Below are 19790 nucleotides of genomic sequence, written 5' to 3' on the forward strand. Positions count from 1 at the left end.
TTAAACTCTGGTGACCTTTGTTATATAATATTATTCCCTTTATCATAGTGGGTTTCAATATGAATATCCATTGTCATAATTCTATGGTACCTCCTCGTTGTAGGATTAGACAAATTCCATGCGTATTTCTGAATGGTGTTGCAGTGCGATTTGTCGACAAGCACACCTATTTGGGTGTGGTCATTAATAAACATGGAGATGATAGTGATGATATTATTAGACAAATGAAAAGTTTTTACGTTAGGGCAAACTGGCTCATTCGAAGATTTGCTTACTGCTCTTCAAAAATAAAAATTAAATTGTTTCAGAGTTACTGTACGACCATGTACTGCTCTCATTTGTGGTCTATACATACTGTAAAATGATTAATTTTCACTGGGTTTAAATTTCACTGATTTACCATTTTAGGCATATTCAGTGGGTTTTAAATTCACGGTTTCGTCATTTAGATAATGTGTTCTATGCTAAATTTTACATATTCACTGGGTTTTAATTTAGCGCATTTTCCAGTCAGCGAAATAAGCTAAATTAAAACCCAGTGAATAATTACCCCCTTTACAGTACTAAAGGGCAGATTAATCGAGTTCGTGTTGCATATAATAATGCATTTAGAATTTTACTGAAGCTTGGCAAGAGGGATATTAGTATGACTCAAACCCTTGTACATAATCGTGCCACTACTTTTGAAGCTCTTCGGAGAAAAAAAATGGCGAACTTCTTTTTAAGAATTATAAAAAGTAAGAATGCAATAAGTACAGCTATTTATAGCCCAGATGTAATAAAATGTAGTATGCTTTTGAGTACTTGGCTGAGCCATGTTTTTTAACATATTTATTATGTACATTTTCTTGGTATTTATTCTTATTTTTCTGTAACTTTGGTTATGTTTATATGAGCTAGTACTCGAAATAAAGTATTATTATTATTATAATTAATTTTGAATACAAACAAGTTTTTGGGTTGAAACACCAGTAGGAAAGCAGTCTACCGAATGTCCTTGATAGATGTCAATATATCTTACAAAAACATTGGTGCCTAATTTGTTTAATTATTTTAAGGGACATAATTTCCAGCTTTATTCAGTAATGTGGATATTTTAGTATAAAAACAAATGCCTCATCTCAGCTGCATTTAGACGAGAATAGATTCATAAAACATGCAAGATAACAAAAAATCTTAGCTGGATTTTGTCAAAGTATTTTGTACAGGTCAAAAATTAATGATTCACTGCGACAAATACGAACTGCCTTATTATATTCATTGTGGGACGACTGTATTATTTGAAAAGTAAAAAAACGCCCACTATGAATAGCTTTCATGTTGCAAGCTCTGCTTTGTATGCAAATCAACTTAATAGTTAGTTGGTGTCCAGTGGAGAGAGAAGTCAACAGTACTGTTGATTTTTCTCAATTTTTGCATGATATTTTCATACAGAACATGTCATTCATACACAAGAAAGACTTTATACTGATGAATAAGGTGACCAAGTTTGATAAAATTTGGAATAGAATTAGCAAGCGCCGGACAGAATTTTTCTCTTAATATACCTTTCCCGTCCATCTTTGATGTTACGAGCAAGGTAAAAATTATGTTAGCCATATCTCTGGTTAAATGCCTTCAATACTGCACTTTTTGCTTTGTCTTAAGTGCAAAAGAACAAAAATCATTAACCAGGTAGCACCCGCATGCCGTTGTCTTGTCTTGTTACCAACTTTGAACATAATGGAGGTCCAGGAGTGCACAGAAAACTATGTCGGGTGGATAGAGCACAAACATAACTTATTTAAATCAAAAATTAATTGTGCCTGCACATTATCAAAAAACTTCAATGTACCAAATTTCAATAAGATCTGGTCATGGTTCTTAAGATATCCATAGAACAGACATACATACATACATACATACATATACACACACACACACACACACACACACACACACACACACACACACACACACACACACACAGACAGGATAACTGCAAATACTCCAAGTCCGGGCTTCACACACAGGAGTCAAAAACAGTTCCTTCAAATTTTTGCAAAACACAATAAAATTGCACAAGAACAAGAATTTTATTAATTCCTCCTGTAACATAATCTTACAAACAATACAAACTGATGAAAATAATGAAAACTTGCAGTCTGAGAAAGGTAACAGTTTTCAGTAAATACACAGGAGGTGAGTATCGCTATTCAATGAGTTAGTATTAGACCTTGCCAGTCTACGACATCACCAACCAATCCATATAATACCTACAAGTGAACAAATTCTTGTGGCCACTACAGCAGATAATCTTTACAGCCCGTGTGGTGTGTACTCTGTAATTGTCTTTTGTGTTCTATCGATATCTGAAACCTTGAAGTCTATTTGCTCCATATTTATTTTGGAAATTGACACAGCCATCTTAAGTTTCATATCAAGTCAATGATAAATTTGACATGCACATAAAGAACAACACAAACTCATAATTCTTCAGCCCATGCAATCCCTTTTTTATGAGAAGATCTAGTTTATCACATAATCCAATGACTTGCAGTTCACATACTATTGTCACTGTAAACTATTTTCAAATCTGAGTAACGAAAATATATACTTTCAGACAAAAAAGAAATGAAAGCAGTCCCTTTATCTACTCTAGCTTCTCCAGGACACTGTTCAGTTCATACATTCAAAGAATACATGGAATAGAGTTCCTCAAAATATTCAAGCACAGAATCCGAAGTACAATTTTTACCACATTATTTTACATAATACTTGCAGTATATTTTGTATATATACAAATAGATGCTCAGACATTGAGAATTCACAGCTTGGTTTTCATTTTTATCAGAACAAGTGTGTTGCTATCATAGTTGTGAGTGCCAGTGAGATTAAGCTATAGCACACAACGATAACGTAAGGTGTTATTACTAAATAGCCCTCCTAATGTATCTTCGTTCATTAAAAGTTTCAGTGGGAGGAAAAGTTCAACTGTTCCCTTCATTGTGAGGAAAAAGCACACCAAAGTTTTAAGGTTTCTTCTTGAGACAGGTTTCAAAGCCACAAAACTGCCATCTCTTTTCAAGGGTGGCTCCAACACCAAATAGTTCCTGCTTAAACACTGTTGGTAGTTTAATCATCAAGGACTCAATGTCTGCTGGTGAAACTTTGGAATCAAGTCGAGATATGTACGCCCAGAGGTACTCCACAGACGCACCGAAAGGATGTACATGTAGAAACGTGGCCAATAAACCTGAAACACATGTAGACAAATGTTACCATGAGAAAGAAAATGATGTGAAATTGATTTGTTATTGACTGTTGGACAGCAGTCAGGTTTGCATCTAGAGCGAGGCAGACTGACTTTGGTCGCTATTCACAGTATCAATCAAACATCAATAATTGTGAATCACAACCTAGTAGGGTTGATGAATGAAATTCACAGAACAAACGATAGTGGAGGAGGTAGCAATGTTTGGTTTATTTGATGGTTATTTTGGACTTGAACAGAAGAGAAACAAAAGTAGTACAAGAATGTGTGATTCAAGAAAAGCAAAAACGCACCCACTAACAGCGCTTCTTTCTCGGTTGCCTTCTTGAATTTTTCAGATTTCTCACTGAGTTGAGCTTCTTGACTGAATGTCGGCAAGGCAACCTTTTCTCCTTCCGTTTCCTCTGTTTGGGCTTCATCTTTGTTCTCAGTCCCTGCATCTTTCTCATCTTCATCACCTTCTCCAACACTGATTTTGTCATCTTTAGTTGGCGATTCTTTCTCGACAACAGCTTTCTTCAGCCACATCATTAATGCTCCAGGTTTCTACAGAGTAAGTGTAATTCATAATATATTTATTAATTGATAAAGATTTATTTCCCAAGACTGGTGTTATCAAGCATGAACTTTCAGTCTTAGATAATATTTTTAGGTTCACTTGTGTTGTGGGTTTATTATGTACCATATTTGATGATGATGTCAATACAAAATTTCAGACCATTCGGTTTTCTCAAATGGCTTGACGAAAAAACAGTGGAAATCGGAACAATAGCAAAATGGCTTTAAACCCTGAAGGCTTGGAATTCCTAAAAACTAAACTAAAACAAACACCTTAGATTCAAATTAACAACATTCAAAAGACACACAAAAACGTACCTCCACTTTTTTCTCAACTTCTGGCTCTGTTGCCTTTACTGCAATTGCTTCTGATCTAGCGGCCAGTAGTTGCTGAAAAACAATATAAAGTACAATATTACAAAACAAGCTCTGACAATTCAGGTTCTATTTCAATGAGCTAGATGAATGGTCGGCCAATTTGATGATAAAATAAACTTGCTAGGAAGCCACAAGTTCAATGCAGAAATAATTAAGCAAATAGCCTTGGTAACAACTTTAGTCAGTAAAGTAGTTAATAGGCAGGCCCACCTACCTGAAACCCCTATGGAAAACACTGCATTTGTTGCGCTAATTTCATGATCTCCAGTAATTGCCGACCATCACAAGTAAGATTTTCAGTTTCAGAAGGATAAAAACAATTTATCTCACCTGCTGTAAACCTTGGCAAGCATGCTGTAATGCTTTGATCTGAGTTTCCTTGCCATCCGAATGTTTGTTATATTCCCCTTTTAGGATAAGCACTTCATTCTTGTACGCCTCCAGCTGACATCTTAAACTATCATTCTCCTCTTTCAGCTGATCCAGCTCAGCAGTGTTGGGAACAAAAACTGAAACAAAGATCACATTAGGGACAAGAAACTAGCATCTACAGGATGTAGATATATAGGTACTACTGTAAAATCTGTATTAGAAGCCGTGGCTTCTATTAAAATGATACATTGAAACAGAGGGGATGTGGCTTCTATTAGAGCATGTACACATATGAGAAATGATGAAATTTTGATTCTCAATTATGGGTGCGACTTCTATTAGGGATGCGGCTTCTAATACTGATTTTACAGTATTATGTAAAGTTGCTGAGCTGTTCAAAGAAAATCATATTAGCACACAAGTTCCTATAAATATCAAATATCAAAACAGTTTATGAATTTTAGCATGAAACATGTATGTATGTTTGGTGCTCTACACAAAACAAGCATAATAGGCTGGAAACAAAATAAATCAACAAGACAAATGAATCATTTAACATAAAAGATCATATGCAAGTTAGCCACACATCTTGAGCTGGTATGTACACGTCCCCAAAAATAACACTCATAAATGCCTATCTTTTATCATATAAAAGTTACAAAGGACATTGTAATTTCTAAATCAGCCATCATACCTTCAACTATTTTCTGCTTCTTCGGGTCTGGTGGTTGTTCATTTTCTTCACTGTCTGACACCTCCATGTCAATTTCATTTCTATTACGCAGCAAATCCTGCTGCTCTGTTATTTTGATCTCCTGCAAGCCAAATAATACAACAAAATTTCAGGCTAAACTTCACACATGACAGAATGCTGATTAATTCTCAGCAAACCAAGAAATTCCAGCTAGACTGTTCTTTACTACTTTATCTGTGGTACTGAAAACAAATAAGTTTTCATGCTCATATCAATTTTCATTTCAAAATTTTCATCAAACAGAATAAGATAACGTTATCAATGTGTTTTGGTCAAAATTTACCCCAAAATAATTAAATTGCTATATTTTCATTGACAATGGATCAAATTGCATTTTTCAGCTATTGGAGGCAGATGAAAATAATCAACAGTAACTGTAATATGCAACGTTTTACCATTGATGCAGGAAAAGGAAAGTTGTTTTTCTCAAAAAAAAACACCTTGATTGTAGAAATTTGTATGTTGTCTGCTTAACACAATTACCTGTACACAAAGCATGAGACTAGTTCATGTAACCAGAGTACCATTCCATCATGTAAGAACGAGCAATGATGCTTGGCAACAAGAAACTTGTCTGTAATTTCAGGCAAGGAGAGAGTATAGAGGCGACTTCTCCTGCTTTGCCAGACTTAAGCAATGTCTTTATAAATATAAGTTCTAATAATACTAATGCCACTTACCTTCTATACCACACTAAAACTTGATGTACATAAACACACCTACGCTACAAGGACTTATTTTTGTTCGTTTTAAGTTTGACTATGACTACGGAATTAAATGTCATTTTTGTGATGCAACAAGCCTGAAGTGGACTGGATTGACAAAAAGTTTTGCTCGATCAAAAACGCAAAAAAAAATTTAAAAAAAATGTAAACTGTATCGCATCATTAAAATACGATTTATTATGATCATAGACACACTTCTGTCATAGACGCAAACTTTTGTGCTACTAACGGTAAATGAAAATCTACTGAATTCAAACATTGACTTCCTGTGCATTTCTAATGTTACACAGAATGCCTAAATTATTTAAAGTAGCAAAACCAAATTCAAATGAGAAGATTAATGCAGTAAATGAACAGACATTGTGTTATTCTTTTGTAGGTTAGATGATATTGGAGGTAATATATATGCCAAACAATACTACCATGCCTTGTAGTAGTGGTATTTCTAAGAATTTTCTGCATACACTGCTGCACCATTACATTACACAGTATGCTAATTATCATACTAGTTTCAGAAACACTAATAAACCCATATACTGTAAACATATGTACCAGTAATTCTGATTTGTATGTACAGGTATATTTTTTTTCTGCAGTAAGAGAGACATTCTATGATTGGCTACCAAATACTTAAACCAAATTAGTTAGCTTATCTGGAAACATGACTGCGTCGACCTTGTTCGTCTCTTACCATTTTCACCATTTATATATTTTGGATTAATAAATCAGAGTAGACTATGTGAACAAAAGCCATGCACAAAGTTTTGAAAATTACCCTGGTAGCAGCAGATGGGTTATAATAGTATTTTTAACACAGCCAGCCAAATATTAAAACCTTAAATAGCAATTATATTTGACAGGCTTACTTCTAAATGTTTAACAAAATGTAGCACAATATCATTGAAGGCTTGGCTTGAAGTCCATTATGTTTTTTTTTAATGATGTTTAAACAGTACTATCTCGAAAATATACATAAAATACAAGACAAGACAAGCACGAAGCCAAACCATTCAAGAGTGCATCTAACCTGTGTCTGTTGTTTCCATTGATCAATATGCTTCCGCTGGGCTTTGGAGAAATGGTCCCGGGCTTTCTGCTTGCAGGCTGCAGTAAGTACTTGCTCAATCTCACTGACTTCAGTTAGCAAGTCCCGTCATACACAACCAAGTCATACAGTTAATAATCACAGAAATGTTTTGTAAATAATCAGGGCATTTCTTGTTTTCAATGTTTCACTTACTGGACTTGTTAAGGATGTTTAAAAGACAGAAGAGAAAACAAAGCAAATATCAAGGATGCTGTCTGTCTTGTGTACTTACTGCTTTCAGCAGAGCCAATTTTTTTGTTTTAATGAATTCAAATGCAAATCTGTTAGGAATAAACAACACAGCCTTGATAGGTGTTTTTTTTCCCTTCCGAGTTTTCTTCCACTGTGGCCAGGACTTGATCCATACTATTATAATGGTATGAAAGATCTTCCAAACTAGGGTAGCACAACTACAACATACACCTATTATCACTGTTTCATCCTCATAACCACCACTCTCTCAGAGTAATACAATCACAGAAAACGGAAGAACAAGAAAGTACAAGAAAATCCACTTCCTATCACAGAACCAAAAAATATCACTGTAACTGGTTTATGGTCGCTAACAATCTACATTACAGATGGACTGTGGTCTAATCTCAGTTCATGCTTATGAGATATGAATGCTGTTGTACAAGACATATTGCAATGCTTAATACACATACACAATTGTTTTGTTTTGTTTTTTATTACCGTTGCAATTTATATACATGCTGTGAATGTATACGTAGAGGAATCTGCCTATAGCTGTTAAGGTACATTAGGCATTTACCATATTCTAATTTAGGCTACACTCTAATTTTAACTTTAAATAGGCATCATAAACAATAACATATGTATTTCTATTAAATAAACTCAGTGATTTTAATGTAATATACATTAGTTTTAGTTTTGTTGGTACATGTAACAAAAAGTAAAGTCCAGAACAAGTTTCAAATAAAAACTAAGAAATGCATTGCTTAGTAGCAAATGATCACAGTAGCATAAATCTAGTCATGCTGTTTCACCGGGAAATAACTTACTTGTTTTCAAAGTGTTACAATTGCTGATGTGATGTCATGATTATAATACTATACAAAATAGCAATTGGTTGGTTGGTTTGGAAATGCCAGTAAAAATCAACTTAAGCAAATGCTTTTGGACGCATGCAAACACTCAATGCGATATGATATCCACTATTCTTTTCTTCCATACATGATTTAATCTGAAACAGTGTTCTTTGACCTGATCAATCAAATCAGTTATTAACCAATCAGAATGTTAGTTGGTGCCAGCCAACCACAATTCATTTAAACATGTTAATGAGGCTTCAGTGAATGAACTGAATCACGAACACAACACAAAAGAGATTTGATGTTGTAGTATAATCTTTTGACATTGATTTTGTTGAAAAAACAGCATGATTCTTTTAAAAAAATTAGAATCTTAGTCATTTCTGAAAGATAAACTAAATATTCAAGATGAATTTACAGCTTATTGTCGAAACAGACTTTACCACGCAAGTCACATTAAAAAACTGTACTTTTAAATAGGAGTCTAATTTAGGCATTAGCAAAAATTGAAATGTTTGAAAAATGAAGCCTGAATCAGAAAATACCTCAGGTAAGTCAGAATGGTGATGTGATATAAATGCCCTAAAAATTACTGAATATATATTTACACACAGAGTATACAATTCCAAGGAACAGTGTCTTTAATACTATGATCTCATTTACTTACCATGGGATCAGCAACAACTCATACATGTAAATCAAACTCAACCATGCACCACTTATCAAAACACATACCAGGGTACCGACTGGAGGTAATTATTTTTTTTAAATACAAGTGGCCATAAAAATAAATGTTTGTTAGAAAGTTTAAACAAATTATACACTAAGTATAGTGGCTGCGATAATAGTTTGATTAAACAATTAATGATTCTGTGAGATTCTAACATAATTTGTGTGTAAATGTAGCAGGCTAGTTACAATGAGAAAACATAGATTAGTTGAAATCTATTTTTGACTGTAACTGAGATGAGGGAGTAAACAGTTTTATATACAGTTCAACAGAGAGCAAGAAGATTCTTTCTCAATATACTGACACACACACACAGTCTACTAGATACATTCACTGTATATGGCACAAATCAATCTACACCATGCAATATGTAGGTCAATTAAGAATGCAAACTAACAGGATATTTATCTGTCTACTGATTACTACTATAATTGTGTTTACACATGCCATGTAAATTCAACCAATTGTTACCTTTTCGTGATCAATTCTTAGCGGTCAATTCTAACACCAAAAAATCAATAATGTATTCGTATTCTCTTAAACTATCTGCACAGTGTATGCTACGTCATGAGAAATGTGACTTATCAATTTATCCGTGTTGATTACAATACTGATTTAACAACTCAACAAAACAGGACAAACTTCACCCATTAGTACGATACAATCTTTACTCTATATACAAACCAATACTTTTCAGACTGTAGGACCCAAAACAATTCATTACTACTTACATTGTACAATGATTCCATTTAGATTTTGTCTGTGCAACTCCTTGGCCTGTTCCAACTCTTCATTATAGCGTTGCTTGTCGTTCATTAGTCTTCGCACATGGCTGCAAAAAATTTACACAAGTAACATGGTTATTATTTCATATCAAAATTGAACGGCAGATGCATGCTTACTGTGAGAAGACTGCCTATGCAGCAGATGAAAAGTTCAACTGGAATATTGAAACATGTCTCAAGGTGGAAACAAACAAAATCTTTGTATGACATAAGCGCTAACCTGTGGGTAGTCTGTATCATGCTGAAAAACGTGTTGGCGGTTCTCTTGTTGCAGTCGCCTCTCTCCAACCATGTTGCTAAGGTAACAAGAGCAGCAGCAAAAGAACTATCACCTGCACCAGTTTCACCAGCTGAAATGTTAAAATATGTTAATCTAAAATCCCTTGAATGAATAAACTGAATTATGTTCAATGTAACACACTTCCTAGAATTCAGAACTATGTTAACCAAACACAAACTGTACGGTTGTCACAAAACACAATACCAGTCATACTAAAATATGTTAACCTAGCGTTTTGGAATGCTGAACTGTTCATCCAACACATACTAAAATATACTAACCCAACACTCACCGGAAAGCGGAACTAATAACCCAACACACACTAAAAATATATAAACCTAACACTTCTTAAAATCCTGAATTTTAAATGTTAATTAATATTTGTTAACTTTGTCCTTCTAATCATGTGACGAAGACTCAATCTGGAGTCCAACATGCTTCCCACCTACTTTGATGGAACTGACATTTACATTTTTCCAGCAAATATACACTACACACCAAGTACTTTAAATTACACTATGAAAAGAATACCTTTGAGTTGTTCTGCCATAACAGCAGCTTCATGGTCTGAGAAATGTACTACAGGCTGGGGAGAAGGAGGACGTAGTCGCTGTTCTTCCATCCTCTGCCTGTGTCGCTCTTCACGCTGAAGCTGTCTCTGATAGCACTCCCACTCGTACAGGTCATCTCTCGCCTGGGCAAAATCAACATGTAATCTCCCCATATTGGGTGGATCTGTTTCTGTGCCAATACGCACTTTGTATCCTGTGGAAAGTAGGAAGTTGAGACTTTGTTAGTGAGACTTGCACAACAATACAGTGGCCCCACGGTAAGTCGCGGGTGTAGGGATCCAAGCAAAAACTGCGACTTATCGAGGGCCGCAACTTACCGAGGGACGTCATGAAAGAGGGAGATCGTGCATTGAAAAACATATAACAAGCACATATAAACCTTTGGTTCAGTTAATTGATGTATCATCACATGTGTCAGGCAGTATTTGAATAAAATCATGACTATGTTTGCTGTAAACATTGCGTTGTTTATTTTGTTTGTGTCCAATATTATGTGGGTTGTTTGCTGTTGCTTGCGAATTTGACGGTAACAGCTTCCAAAATAAACCAGTTTCATCGCAATTATAAACTTGTTCGTCAAAATAACCACCTTCATAGATAATTTCTCTCAGTTTTTCGGGAAAAGTTCTGACAGCGTCCATGTTCGCAGATCGAGCTTCGCCTTGCATTGAGACTGCGTGTATCGATAGCGTGTCTTCTTTGCCATTGGGTGATGGGACCAGAGAGTGGAGTTCCTGCAGACCGTTCTTGAAGAAACGTAAACAGCTTTATCGATGTCACCATTGTCGGACAATTTCGCACGTTTTTTTGTTCAGTCCGCCTCTTGGTCAATTTGAAAACAAATTTACTTTTCATTTTTTACCCACCCACGAATAGTGGGCTCAACCACTGCTAGATCAAGTGCAACCCTTAACCTGGTTTCACCTCTTCTTGACACGGTCAATCGCTGCGAGTTTATGGCGTACGAACAGGCTGGATAGCTTTCGCTTTGACATGCTGCTCAATCGAGAAATAGAGATAAGATAATGAATTCAACTCATTGTAGCGAGTTTTTTATAGGCTCACCAAAATGGGACCGGTCGAGAAGTATGTACGGTCACTACTCGACACCCCAGTTGACACCTTGAGTAAGGCCGCCGTCACCCATTGCATCTCAGCAATTGACGGACAGTAGGTGTTAAGTTGTCTCTTTAACGGTTAGTTAAAAACACTATGCCACGAAACATTAGTCTTTGTACTTCAAAACTGCTGTCAAAACACAATAGAAACTTTGGGAGCCATCCAAGTACCCGTGACTTAGCCGAATCGCGACTTACCGAGGCGCGACTTACCGAGGGGTCACTGTAGTTAAAAGCTTCAAGCAAGAATGTAAATTGACATAAACTCACCTGACAGATATATAGCACCATCCACGCAAAACATATTCTCAAATCGTATATGACAGAAATTCTTTTTACTTAGGCGAATGTTTGTTATTCCACCACAGCGCTCAAAAATTTCTCGTACAATTTCCTCAGTTATATTTTGGGGAAGTCCACCAACAAACACAGTTCTACAACCAGGTGGCCTTTCTCTTGTCGTTGGAGGTGGCATACCTAAAATCAGAACGAACTATGTTATAAATTCATTCAGTGGAAGATATTAATATAAACAAAGTTTGGTCTGTGTTTTTTTGTTTTACATATAACAATCTTTTCAAGGGCAAGAATAACGTAAGCGTTTAATTGTTTATGATAGATGGAATTTCAACTGAGTGGGATGTGTGCTTAACTCAAAATGATCAATCAAATGAGTATTACTCAGCAGGCACTTGACAGAACAATGATTTTTGTTTATAATTATGCATTCTGAGGAGTTGACTACCTGATAACATTGATTTTGGTGAAACACAAAAATAGACATCTAAAAATTATAAAAAAATTACCGGTATGCAAAATTTCTGCGACTATAATGTTGTTTATGCTTTATACTAAATTTTTCAGGAAAAAAAATGTTGACTTTTAATTTCTACACACTATACATCTGAATCTTCAATAAAGAATTATTTTACTTGGAAGTCACATGACCTCATGAAGTCTGTAACTAATGTAACATTCATTGACTCCCATGTGCGAAGCACAAAATGGGAGTCTTTGCAGTTAGTGTGTCTGTATGTGTGTATGTGTGTATGTGTGTGTGTATGTGTGTCCGACTGTTCCACTGCTATCTCAAGAACCATACATCGGTTTTTGATGAAACTTGGTGCATAGATGCTCTGGGCCAATGCGCAGATTTGATTAGGTTTTGGTAAAAATCCATGCTCGTTAATTACCTAATTTGCATGATAATTAGCTAATTTTTAGCTGTTCTATGACTGTTCCACTGATATCTAAAGAACCACTCATTGGATTTTGATGAAACTTGGTACATAGATGCTCTGAACATATGCGCAGATTTGATTAATTTTTGGTAAAAATCCGTGCATATTAATTACCTAATTTACATGATAATTAGCTATTTTTTAGTGGTTCCATGACTGTTCCACTGATATCTAAACAACCACTCATTGGATTTTGATGAAACTTGGTACATAGATGCTCTGAACTAATGCTAGGTTTTGATTAGTTTTTGGTAATAATCCGTGGATACTAATTACCTAATTTGCATAATGATTAGTCAATTTTCGGTTTTTCCACTGATATCTCAAGTACTAATCATCACATTTCAAATGAAACTTGGTACATAGATGTCATACGACACTGCACAGACCTGATAGTTTTTATGGTAATATCAGTACATATTAATTACCTAATTTGCATAATTAATTAATTTTCAGCATTTGATATAAGTAGTTAGCATTACATTTCAATGAAACTTGGTACTTACATACTCAAGGACTATGCAGAGATTGATTGTTTTCGATAAATATTTGTGCATATTAATCACCTAATTTGCATAATTAGTTAATTTTCAGCTTTTCCATGGGTATCTCAAGTACTAATCATCACATTTCAAATGAAACTTGGTACATAGATGTCATACGACACTGCACAGACCTGATAGTTTTTATGGTAATATCAGTACATATTAATTACCTAATTTGCATAATTAATTAATTTTCAGCATTTGATATAAGTAGTTAGCATTACATTTCAATGAAACTTGGTACTTACATACTCAAGGACTATGCAGAGATTGATTGTTTTCGATAAATATTTGTGCATATTAATCACCTAATTTGCATAATTAGTTAATTTTCAGCTTTTCCATGGGTATCTCAAGTACTAATCATCGCATTTCAATGAAACTTGGTACATAGATCCTTTAGGACTATGCAGAGACATGATTAGTTTTAGGGTAAATAATTGTGCATATTAATTACCTAATTTGCATAATTAATTTTCAGCTTTTCTACTGATATCTAAAGTACTAATCATTTACATTTCAATGAATCTAGAATTATGCAGACCCAATTAGTTTCCGGTAAATATTTGTGCATATTAATCACCTAATTTGCATAATTAACCAACTTTCACACTGATATCTCAGGTACTATACATCACTTATCAATGAATGTACATGGATGCTGTAGGACAATAGACAGACCTGAATAATTGTGGGTTACAATCTGTACATATTAATTACCTAATTTGCATAATTAACCAATTTTAAGCTTTCACACTGATATCTAAAGTACCGTAAAAACTCCAAAATTTCGACCGGTTTTAAATAATTGGCGTTAGAAATGTGACATGTTTTTAGAGTCGTGGCCGAGTTGTAACTCAAAATCTAAACAAAGTCATCAATCAGTGAGTATTATGACAAGCAAAACAAAACATCAAGACGCGCAGAAGAGGTCAGCACAAAACTAATAGGTCAAAAGACAAAGCTGTCTCGCACTACCTAGGAAAACTTGCGAATGTTCGAAGTACAGGTACCCATTGGACAAAAGATACATGGAAGTTTAGCAAACTATCTCCCCGACCCAGTGCAATGTATCCGGTTAGAATCAAAGCTCACGTGTCCCTTATTTGAGGGACCAAATTCTGCCGTAAATTCGCCCTTGGATTAAAAAATAAAATGGGATTTAAGAAAATAAAATGGGACTTTTAAGGTGTATTTTGGCGTCATTTTTCGGACATTTCAATCAATCCTGCCGGCTAAAATAGAGTCTAAGTTTTACCGTAGTCATTGACGTCTGTCTATTCAAGAGTACACGTGTATGATTTTTATCGTGACTAGCGTGAGCGGGTAAGCTTCCTTTCGAGAATGAGCTGTTATCACTGTGAACAATGTTAAATTATTCTTCAGATGACCAGTTTATTTTTTAAAAACAACTAATTTTTTTATTTAAAAAAAAATCATGCCGTTTTCGCATCAAAATCCAAGCCAAAATATCGTACTACAACATCAATCTCTTCGCATTGCGTTCAATAACATTAACATATTTAAATAAGCTATGGTAATTTGAACACGTTGGCATCATCCAGCTTTTTGATTGGTTAATTAGCGATTTGACCTATTTGACCTAAGAGAACATGGCGGATATCCTACAGCATCAAACGTTTATACGAGACCGGAATCATTCGCTTACGATGAAACTTAGTTGACTTTTATTTGTATTTCATAACCATTCAACAAATTTATTTTGTGTACATTATTATAATCACTACTGAGTACAGTAATAATCAACAATTCAGAAACGCAGCATGCCGAGATTTTTGTGTTCGTTTTTATTTGAAACTTCGTTTATTTAGAATATATTTTCGTTACCAATAAAATAAAAATCTCTCAGTCAATCAGAAACCCGGATTCATGCCTTCGAGGAAGGTCCCGTTTGAACGCTCACATCGTTTTTTTTTTTCGTTTGGGGGAAAACTAAAACTGGTCGCAATTTTCGAATAAGAATGAGTCGGCAATTTTTAGTGGAGTCTAAAATTTGGAGGTAAATAAAACACCGAAACCCGGCAAATAAGTAGGCGGGCGAATTTTTAGAGGGGTCGAAATTTTGGAGTTTTCACGGTACTAATTATTCCATTTCAATGAAACTTAGTACAAAGATGCTCTAGGACAATGTACAAACCTAATTAGTTTGGGGTAAAAATCTGTTCATATTAATTCCCTAATAAGCATAATAATTCATAATTTTTTGGTTCTAATCACATTTCAATTAAACTTGGAGACATAGATTTTCTGTTACATTGCGCAGACCTCATTAGTTTTACACTCAAATCTGGTCATATTAATTTTCTGATTTGCATAATTAGTTTTCAGCTAAGTAATTTCGAATTATATTTAATGTGTCTCCAATACTCTCGGCACATGGGAGTTCTTTCTAAGCTTTCTTTGATTTTTAAATAGTCTGAGTTATGAGCTCAGTGTTCTCCCCAGACTTCATGTCAAGCATCACGGCCAATTTGCATAACAATGCATCTAATTTGCATAATTTTTATTTGCATAATAATCAGTTTTTCCCAACAAATATTGTCAATCTACAATTAATTAAAAACAAGATATTTTTATATCTGATAAATTTTATATCATTTTACTGCATTGTATTTTTTGTTTTTGTATCAAGTCAAATAAAGTTTGAAATGAAACATCATAAAAAGGAAAAAAAAATTGAAAAACTTGTGTTATAGCCAGTCAGTGAATATACTGTTATCCATGGATGTAACTGGTTCATCATTGTGTACAAGTTTTAGTGCCCATGTCACTGTCGGTTCATATAAACGTCGGGGAAAACATTTTTTGGTTAAATATATAAAGTCGGCAAGATATCAAAATATGTTGAAATTAATAAATCAATAATTAAAAAAAAATTCTACAATGGCAGTTCGGCGATTTTTCATTGCAATATACCTTGTGAGTACAACGCTACGATCACCGTAACATTGTCAGCTGACGGCATTGCGTTGGACGGGTATTCACCGCTGCTATTGCGATCATCGGTATCTGACTTTTTGGTGTGAAATACACAAATTGTTTATTAAAACGATTCATTGATGATTATCATAAGCATTACATCTAAATTGCCAACGAGATGTTGTTTTTAAACATCGCGGAAAATCATGCATTCTGCGCCACCATCTTTGTTACCTCGATCAGAACCCCTGATAGCCCAGCATGCATCGGTCACAATGTTGCAACGTGCATTATGTCGCCTTAGGGCGGCGTTTTTCTGTACTAAGGTACCCTATGAATGGGGTATTTCCAGAAGTCAGAGTTTGTTTTGTCTCATCCCGTCTCGTCTGCTGTTGAATTATTCATACTTTTCTTTCCAATGCGACTTAATTTCACTTGTTCTTTTTTTAATTTTGGAGTAAATAATGTCACCAGCGATTGAGTGATAACAAATCAGAGTGCAGCAAATCGGGGTTGATCTTCCCGACGTACGCCGTGACTTGTTTTGTCACATTGTTGCCATTGCGTGCAATGGGCAAATTATTGCTATTCTAGTTTTTTTTTTTTGATTTGGAGGCTCTGCACCTTTGAAAGACTTCGCAACATATTGCAGACTTCCGTTTTTATCACTGTCTTTGTATGGCTAACAAAAGCGGGATTACCTAAATCGATCAATACATGTTATTGTTTTAAATACGTGCAAGACGAGAAGACTGACACTTGTAAACAAAAATATAAGCATCACGGCTGAGTGACCAAGCGTCACGGACAAAGGGCAAGCATCACGACCGAGTGTCCAAGCGTCACAGTACCGTGGCGCTTCAGAGGCCTGGGGAGAACACTGGAGCTTTTATAAAATACATACAGTTTTGTATTTTGATTAAAACCAATAATTAGTGTGAGTACTATCTGAAAACCTTTACTATATTCTATACTCTATCAAAACAGTTTTAAACAATATTAGTCATCTTCCTCCTAACTTACCAATCATAGGTGGGAATAATATACAGCTTTTACATTGTATGATTTCTTTCTGCTGCATGTCTGGTGGTGGAGGTGGTGGAACCATGGCAAACCCCCCCATTTGACCCATCATTTGTGCACCCATTTGTGCAGGTATTTGTCCACCCATCTGCCACTGATTCATCATATTTGGGTCTCCCTGAAAACCTGCCATTCCCATCTGCCCCATGGAACCCCAAGACGTTTGTGGATTGGTCCAGCTCTCCATAGCGCCAAATGCTGCCATTGCAGGATCTCCCTGCACCCCACCAAGAACTGTAAAAAAAAAACATGATAATAGAAAAGTATGAACAAAATTATAAACAAGTTTTATCATGTTCACCAGAAATTAATAAAATTACCTAACATTTGCACTCATATTATTTTCACAATTTTATACATTCATCATAATTTATTTATATAAAAATCCACAGTTCTATTAACCAAAGATAGTCAGTTGCTTAAACTCTCTGAACTTGTAAAATACTTCACACCCTATGCCACCCCTTTCCTATGTAAGTGACAATGTAAGTAAGTAGCATAACGTATTTAACCATAATTGATTATTTGCCCCTAGGCACGATGAGGCACATATAAATGGAAATTTTTGTTTTTTTTCACTACTATCAACACATACAATTTTGGATTCTGTAATACATGTAGTTTCTACAAATAAACCATTGTAAATGAGTGATAGTTTAGCAGTGATTTATAAATACTAAGCAGGTATTGATAGTTCATACCTGGATTGATATCCTTTCTCTGTGTCTGGTCAACAGGACTTGTATTCAATTTCAACTCCATCAATGGCACTGCAGACTTGTTGAAATCCAAAGGTGAGTTGTTACTTGAAGGATCCACAATATTGACTGGACCTGCATATTGATCATGGTAGTAGGTGGAGAGAAAAAAACATTGAGTAAATACAACTATCGAGTGAAACTGAGCAAATATTGCACACAAGTATATACTTTCTTGTGATGATAAACAAATGGTGACAGTGAAATATACAACAGCATGTATATGATGAAAATCCAAGATGAGTTGTTTGAAATGTTACTGGACTTTATTTTTGTAATCAGTTTTCAATTTCAACTGCCAGCACCACTTAGTAAGTGGAGATCATACGTCATATGTTTGATAATATTTTGCACTCAGGAAATAAAATAACATGACAGACATTGACTCCATATTCAAACGATCATCAAATATTCTATTAATTCAATGCATGGCACTTGCATGGCTTTGTCTGATGTTAGGTGGGTCAGTTTCACTTTGGGAAAAGTTGGAAAGCCACAAATGGTTGACTTCGACAGAAAGGGACATGACTACAACTCTACAAATTTTCAATTTTGCTCAAGGATGATTTATTATATAGTTTTACTTTTTTTTAAAAATATGTCAGGACAACAGAAACCAAAAACATAAATGTGTAGATGGGGCACTTCACATGCACTTTAAAGCTATAAAAGTGGTCTATTCCTTTTTCCATTACACCTACCTGGTGCAATTGATGTCAACTTATTTTTATCCTGACTTCACAAACCATATTATAGGAATTTATTAAAAAATTAGTCATAGCTGCATAATTATAGAAGATGACCAAATCAAAGACAGTTACAGCCAAACTTGCAGTCATCTTTTCATCTACCGGTAGTAGTTCGTCCAAGCAACAGTTTTTACCTCAGTTTACATTATTTAGACATATTTAAGTGGTTAATGAGACTACCACATGTTTGGTGGAGCACCAAAATTCAAGATGTAGTATAGTAGGATTTATTCTGCGTTTACGATAGAAGAACTGTGGTCTACGTCTTGAGAGTAATACTTCAAACCACAGCACTGACTGAATGTGACGAGATGGCCAAACCATGGTCAAACTAACAAACTGCATTTATGAGAACCAATCATGAACAGAGAATGTATTTATACGTTACATCCATTACATCTTTAATTAACTGCTATGCTTACTGCTTTAAAGCCCTGTTAGACCAGTAAATCAATTTAAGTCGGATAGCGTGTATTCTACAGATTTTGTGTCAACTCACCGATGTTTTGTTGAACTCTAGCTTGATGTTGGAATGGAAATACAGAGGCTGCCATTTTGGATTTTCTTTCTCGGTGTTTTCAGGCTTCAATATTTGAGTTTAAACTGACACAAAGCAAACATCTAAGCGCATTTAGACAAGCTACCTTTTTTCTGTGTATTTTGTTTCTCCAACAAGTGAAATATCTAATCGATGTGTATAGCTTTGCAGTAATATTCGGTCCCAAACAATGTTGAGCGTCGATCACATTACGTTCTTTACGTCGATGAGATACCGTGTACTGAGGTGTGATGGGTAAAATAACTGATCAT

General features: G+C 35.0%; 1 protein-coding gene across 2 annotated transcripts; it reads right to left on the reverse strand.

The window, feature by feature from the left end:
* Positions 1 to 2056: 2056 nt before the first annotated feature.
* On the reverse strand, positions 2057 to 19769 carry LOC100371029 (ecto-NOX disulfide-thiol exchanger 1-like). Of its 2 annotated transcripts, none has more exons than XM_085499215.1 (13): positions 19625 to 19769; positions 18175 to 18306; positions 17414 to 17707; positions 11935 to 12141; positions 10506 to 10739; positions 9915 to 10044; positions 9641 to 9741; positions 7068 to 7174; positions 5256 to 5376; positions 4520 to 4698; positions 4130 to 4201; positions 3547 to 3799; positions 2057 to 3235 (listed from the first exon to the last, which is right to left on the reverse strand). In XM_085499215.1, exons 2-13 carry the CDS (start codon positions 18233 to 18235, stop codon positions 3012 to 3014), a joined length of 1983 nt encoding a protein of 660 aa, XP_085355341.1. In that variant the 5' UTR covers positions 18236 to 18306; positions 19625 to 19769; the 3' UTR covers positions 2057 to 3011. The 2 variants fall into 2 exon arrangements, with proteins under 2 accessions (XP_085355341.1, XP_006822953.1); XM_006822890.3 differs by having other exon boundaries at positions 19480 to 19769.
* Between the last annotated feature and the right edge of the window lie 21 nt (positions 19770 to 19790).

This window comes from Saccoglossus kowalevskii, chromosome 1, assembly GCF_978046115.1.
Source record: "Saccoglossus kowalevskii chromosome 1, keSacKowa6.1, whole genome shotgun sequence".
Lineage (NCBI taxonomy): Eukaryota > Metazoa > Hemichordata > Enteropneusta > Harrimaniidae > Saccoglossus > Saccoglossus kowalevskii.

Coding starts and splice junctions, on each gene's coding strand:
- LOC100371029 (XM_006822890.3), bottom strand. CDS start 19,534: ATGGCAGCCTCTGTATTTCCATTCCAACATCAAGCTAGAGTTCAACAA. Junction 9,742..9,914: donor ATGATACAGACTACCCACAG/GTTAGCGCTTAT, acceptor AATTTTTTGCAG/CCATGTGCGAAGACTAATGA. Junction 4,699..5,255: donor GAAGCAGAAAATAGTTGAAG/GTATGATGGCTG, acceptor TCTTTGTTTCAG/TTTTTGTTCCCAACACTGCT.